Source organism: Lathyrus oleraceus, chromosome 4 (genome assembly GCF_024323335.1).
Source record: "Lathyrus oleraceus cultivar Zhongwan6 chromosome 4, CAAS_Psat_ZW6_1.0, whole genome shotgun sequence".
NCBI classification, from domain to species: domain Eukaryota; kingdom Viridiplantae; phylum Streptophyta; class Magnoliopsida; order Fabales; family Fabaceae; genus Lathyrus; species Lathyrus oleraceus.
The window spans coordinates 487,368,183-487,374,758 of NC_066582.1; the positions used below are offsets into that span (position 1 = coordinate 487,368,183).

Consider the following 6,576-nt stretch of genomic DNA (forward strand, 5'->3'; position numbering starts at 1 on the left):
AACGTATGAACTGATTTGTATATCAACACATACACTCAAAGAACATACGTGAAAGAGAAAAGTAAAAGAAGTGTTTCTCACACTCATACACTTAGAACATTTTCTTTGAATATCTTTTTTAAGTGTAATATTTTATTTAAACTTATGCATCTGCTTGTTGAAGTAACTTGTAAACACAAACCTTGTTTATCTTAACCTTTGGTTAATTTCCTTGAGAAACTAAGTTTAGTCATAATTCTCAAGAATTCATTGACAGTTAGCCTTTGAGTTGCTCTCCTTGAGAGACTAAGGCATAGTCAAAATTTCTCAAGAAGTCTTAGATTACGCATCTTTGATTTTGTTGTAATCAATTTGATTATTAGATTAAGTACTTATTGTGAAGGCAAAATCACTCAAGCGGGTGGACTGGACGTAGCTTCGTTGACAATGAACCATGATAAATAATACTTGTGTTCTTATCTTTATCATTATATTTTTTGTTTGAGGTATTAGGTTAAAAAAAATTTAAATCTAGAAACCCAATTCAACCCCCTCCCCTCCCCCCTCTTTTCTTGTGTTTCTCGCACCTTCAGTTTGTTGTCATGTGGCCCTATTATCGACCCTCGTCAAATTCCCTTGTCCACTTCTCCACTGGAATTTTATCCACCCACCTTAAATCCTATGCATTTGAAAATCTTATTTCCTCATGGTAGTGTCTGAATGATGGATGGTTTAAAGCATAGTCGACATTCACAACTATTTTTAGAAGATTTTTGTCTTTGATTTCACGCATGAAGTTTTCAGCAATGTGTCTTATGCATAAGACATGTGCATAAGGATGATTTTTCCAACTGTTATCTAGATTATTGTACCCACTCTCAATAGATGCATGCTTTTCTAAAATAAAATAGAGGTTAAGTTTGGGAGCTACACATGTTTTGAGATTTTAGAGAAAGAAACTCCAATCACCATCGGTCTCACCTTCAACCACAACAAAGGCAGTTTTGAAGATATTACTGTTAGCGTCTTGTGCCACTGCCATAAGTAATGTTCCCTTGTATTTTCTATACAACCATGTTCCATCCATTTGAATAATAGGCACAACCAATAGCTCTTACACGACCATGTACTATTTTAGCAAAAGCTAAACCATTGGGCAAATTGATCTTACAACCATATACCAACACGCCAATTGGATTTTCACATGTTACTACAAAGATGAAGTTGCGACAATTAGATAGGTTGGGTCTAGGAGAATTTATTCAACGCGCCAATTGACTTAAAAGCAGTGTTGCATTCATGCAAAAGTTGCCCATAGATTGAATGCATATGAACATACTAACTTAAATACACCATTTCTCATATTTTTCTCATATTCACTCAAATTTTTTACTCATTAGCTTCACTATAAATATTATCCTCACTCACTTTATTTTTCACACAACAAAACACTATAATCTTACCACTTATTTTACTCAATTACTCACTTCCTCATTCATAAAAATTGCAAAAGGGCTCTCTTAAACATGAGAGAAGATCGTAGAGAAACTTTCAACAACATTTTTTCTTATGTAAGTTGTTATTTCACTTTGATTGTATTTAAGTTTTTAAACTATAACTTATAATCAATAACTTACGCTTTCTTTTTAGGACACAAGAAAATTTCACACTCGTGTCCATGAATATGTTCCACTCGACGATTATATGTAACCTTATTTAGAGTGCACATGTTTTTGTCATGTTATCGAATTTGTGTCGTACGTCGTTGATGCTAAGTTTATCTTCGAGGATGTGTATATGTTGTGGGTCTACCTATTGATGGTAAGGCAGTAAATGGAAAACCCAATGAAGATGAGTCAATATCCAATAAATTTTTTGATACTTCGTTGACAAAAATGCTATGAGGGGCCAAGGTATTAAACTTACATGTCTTAAAAATTTACATAGTCGTATGGTATTAACAAAAGAGTCTACCGAGCAACAAAAACCTAATTAAAACTAGGATTTATATCATGTTACTAATGTGTTTGTTTTTAATTTCAGATGCTTCTAGTTGTAGTATACATATTATGTTAACAAGTATAGATAAAATAGGAACATATAGTTAATGTTCCACTTGTTTAGTGTGTCTCTATAGATCTTTGTGTAAAACCGCAAAGATAGGTTCATCTACTTTTATCGTATGTGTTGTTTTTCCCTAAGCATATGGTTGGTCGAGAATATCGTCCCTTGCGCCTGTCAATCACCGCAACTTCACATTCCGACACATAACAAAGAAAGTTTCTAACGTCGTAGATATTTCCATTTACTTAATTTATACTATTAACTCTAAATTATTTATTTTATTTTATTTGGTTTAGGTGGTCCACCCGTGAGATGAATTACCACACATGTCCTCAATTGGTCTCTTAGATCACATGAGACCAAATGATGTATTACCAGTACACTATTCATGTCATAATAATTTGTTTTTAATATTAACATTATTTTTAATCTAACAAATATATTTTCTGTCACGGGTTATTTGGAGGTCATATCTAGATCCAAAAAATCATCATGAAAGGAATGAGAAAGATGTAGTCGTCTGGACTGCAACAACACCGATTATCATGTTCATTACCGTGGAGATGCACCATAATGCTCGTATGAAACTACAGTCTGACATGCATCAAGAAATCTCAGACCCCCCAATGTGCTTCAAAAACTATCACAACAGTAGTCTAGGACCAATGGACCTACGCCAATTGGAAAGGCTACGCCAAAACTTAGGGTTGTCAATGGAAACACCGCCATAACCTTGTCCTGAACGATGTTGTAATTCCAATTGAATCTAAACCAACTCCTCATTAGATGTATTGGTATGAATCAATTACAATTGAATTTCTATCTGAACCCAAATATTTAGTCGACCCATGTCAATAAGCTTCATCATCTAATGCCCAACAAAACCAATAATACACTTTCACTTAACTTGCAACACAACATAATTTCTAACCCATAAACACCGAAATCCATAACCAATACATGTCTCACACACAATCACAAAGCCAAGAGCATACTCCGTACTACCAACAATAATAAAAATATTTTTATCAATATTCACCCACCAACCCATTATACACATACCAAAACACCCAACAAACAAATGAAACAAACATAGACTAACAAACACCACAACAATAATTTCCTTTTTTCCCCAACAAAACATTCACACCAATATCACCATTCAACCGACCTGATTGTAGTCCAATTGTGACCACATCTACCCAAACAACACAATCGTACTACGAAAACATGGGCATCGAACTCAGTTACGACAACACCGACTTGTAGACACATCGCTTTTAAGAATTACAATAATTGCTTTTGGATGATTCTAAATCGGAGGACTTCATATCAAGCACACAAAGAGATTCGAACAAGACTTATACGATAGGTAGAACCTCATCCATGCGGAACTCGTGGTCAGTGCAATCAACCGTATCATAAATAATAATGTAAAAAGGTATTTTTATATGTATAATCCGACTATAATCATATAATTTTTTTTATCAAACACGAGTAATTTAGAATATATGGAGAAAATTTGAGTATTAGGGCAATAAAATAGGAGATTATGGTTATTGTGATTAAAAAATCTAAAAAAAAATACTTACTTTAAATAAAAAATGATATTGACCCAATAACTCACCATCATAAATTTGTCATCTGATACATCCAATGAGATCAGACATTTAAAAGTGTGAAACTTTTTTACAAGTATATTATTGTACACACTCATTTAAACTTGAAAACTAATAATTGTACTTAACTTCCCTTTCAAAATCATCACACACTTCTATCTAGCTAATGGTCACTAGCTACTAACTACAGCAAAAAGATATCACTGAAAGAACACCAAAGTATATATCAAACAGTGAAAAAATTATTATTTGGAGTCCATTATTACACTATTTTGTGGCTGAAACTTATTCAGCATTCACATTGTCCGTTTCTAGTAAACAGAAGAAGCCACCAAAGACTATGCATAGAGAGAGAAAAGAAAAGGTTTGAGTTTCAACTTGGATTTGGAGTACTACCTAAGACCTTAACTAAAAATTATAATAACAATGTTTGAGAATAAAGTGTAGTAGTAATAATAATATACTAAATATATTACAGTAATGTTCCAATTCCAAAAGTAGAAAATTTGATGAAATTGAAAACAACCCATGATTTCAATCCCAAATGGGTGATAAAAAATCATCAGAAAAAGTAGCATAGAATTCAATTCCATCTTCAAAACCAATTGAGGGAGTAAAAGGATGATGATAAACCCAGTTAGTACTACCAACCGAGTCATCAAGCAAAACAAACTCAGAACCAGCTGAGTCAACAACCGAGTCATCTTCACCTTCATTAATTTTAGGAAGTTCAACAATTTGACTAAGTTCTTGTTCTTGTTCTTGTTCAGACTCATCAGATTCAGAACAACATTGTTCAGTCACGTGCACGACAGGTTCATCAAAGTCAACCATAGCTGCTGCCGCTGTCGCTGCGGCTTGAATGTCACGTGGTGCTGACGTGGCAGGTATAGGAAGCATGTTGGAGATATTAGGAAAATTGAGAATTGCGGTTTTGCCTTTGATGGTTAAAGCTGCTACGTCGTGTGCTCTAGCTGCAGCTTCTGGTGTTGAGAATGTTCCGAGCCAGATTCGTGATTTTTTGCGAGGTTCTCGAATTTCCGACACCCATTTTCCCCAGCTGCGTTTTCTTACGCCATGGTAGGTTGGGTGTTTGTTATTATTGTTGTTGTCGTCGTCTCTGGGCTTTGTCTGGGTTTGTTTTTGGGTTGAATGTGAAGGTGGTGGTGGTGAAGAAGATGAAGAGGTGGAGGAGTTTGAGGTTGTTGTCGTGGTGGTTGTTTCTGAAGAGGTTGTTGTTGTTTGTGTCATTGCTGTGAGTGAGTTGTTTGTTATTGTGAATTTATGGAAGAGAATGTAGAGAGAGAGAAGAACTAGAGTAGGGGGAGAAAAAGAAGAGAGAGAGAATGAATGAGAAGACAAGTGCCAAATCGTTAATCTTTTTGTAGTGAGGGAAAGGCTCACTCTTATAGCGACCCTTGACCTACCAATAATTTTGTTCTACTTTTACGATTGATCAATCTCTTCGACAAACAAAATTCTCTTTGTTAAGAGATTTTAACTATCTGTATTTCAAATTAGGTATCCTATTAAAGAATACTTATTTTATCACTTTTATAATTCTACATAAAATAAAAATATATATGAATAAGATAAATTATAAATTATTACTTTGTAATTTTATTTTCTTAGTAGTGGTATGAGAAAGAACAAGTAAATTAATTTTAAAAAGACTATGTGTATATACAAGGAGATCTACGTCATATGATTTTAAATAATTAAGGATTTTTATTTTATGTTTGTAAAAATATAATAAATAGATAAGAGAATAAATAATATTTTTAATGGATAATGTGAATTTTAGTTTGCAAAAGAACATCAATTTGAATATATATATATATATATATATATATATATATATATATATATATATATATATATATTATAATATATATAATATATATATATATATATATATATATATATATATATTATATATATATATATATATATATATATATATATATATATATATATATATATATATATATATCTATATATATATATATATATATATATAAAGATATTTTATCTCGGATTTTTCTTATATTTTAAATCGACCTTATTAATAATATATTTATGAAACATTAAAAAAAACATTAATATTTATATTAATAATATAAACATGAGATATTTTGGTAAAGTGATATATATTTGGAGACAGGGGAAGTGCCCCTTTAGGTTTTATTATAATAGAAAATGTATGTTTAACTTAGATATATTATCATTCATTTATGTTGATTTTTTTTTAAAATTATTATTAATTATGTTATATTATTTATCATTTATGTTAAAATTTAAATATGTGTTTTTTTCGAATAATATATTAATTTTTTAATGAATTTTTTAAAAATTATTAATATAGCTAATATTTCATTCAAAATGAGGTAAAATAAATGAGATTGTTTGACTATGGTTCGATTCCCGTAACTCCGATCGGAAGGAGATTGAGATCACTTGATTGTAGAATTGACCCCCGAGCCTCCGATCGAGAGGAGATTGGAACTATTTGATGGTACCATTGACCTCCGAACCCCTGATCGAGAGGAGACTGAAACTACTTGATGGTATGACTAACCCTGAGCTTCCGATCGAGAGAAGATTAGAACTACTTGATGGTAGAACTGACCTCCAAACCTCTGATCGAGAAGAGACTGAAACTATTTGATGGTAGAACTGACTCCAAACCTCCGATCAAGAGAAGATTGAAATCACTTGATGTCAGAACTGGCGACTGTTCAATTATCCGAACAATGGTTTTGAAAAAAAAAAGTTGTTTGTATAGCAAAACAAACAAAAATTCAATATAATTGTATACTCATTTTACCCCACATGGTTTTACTCTATTCATAGTTGAAAGTTCAAATCACTAAAAAAAACTAAGTGCATGTTCATTCTACAGTTTTTCAACTAA

At 32.0% G+C, this 6,576-nt stretch overlaps 1 protein-coding gene across 1 annotated transcript; it reads right to left on the minus strand.

Moving 5' to 3' along the window:
* Nucleotides 1-3,884: 3,884 nt before the first annotated feature.
* Nucleotides 3,885-5,045, minus strand: LOC127076498 (ethylene-responsive transcription factor ERF039). The gene has a single exon (XM_051018163.1). It carries the CDS (start codon nt 4,911-4,913, stop codon nt 4,197-4,199), a length of 717 nt encoding a protein of 238 aa, XP_050874120.1. The 5' UTR covers nt 4,914-5,045; the 3' UTR covers nt 3,885-4,196.
* Between the last annotated feature and the right edge of the window lie 1,531 nt (nt 5,046-6,576).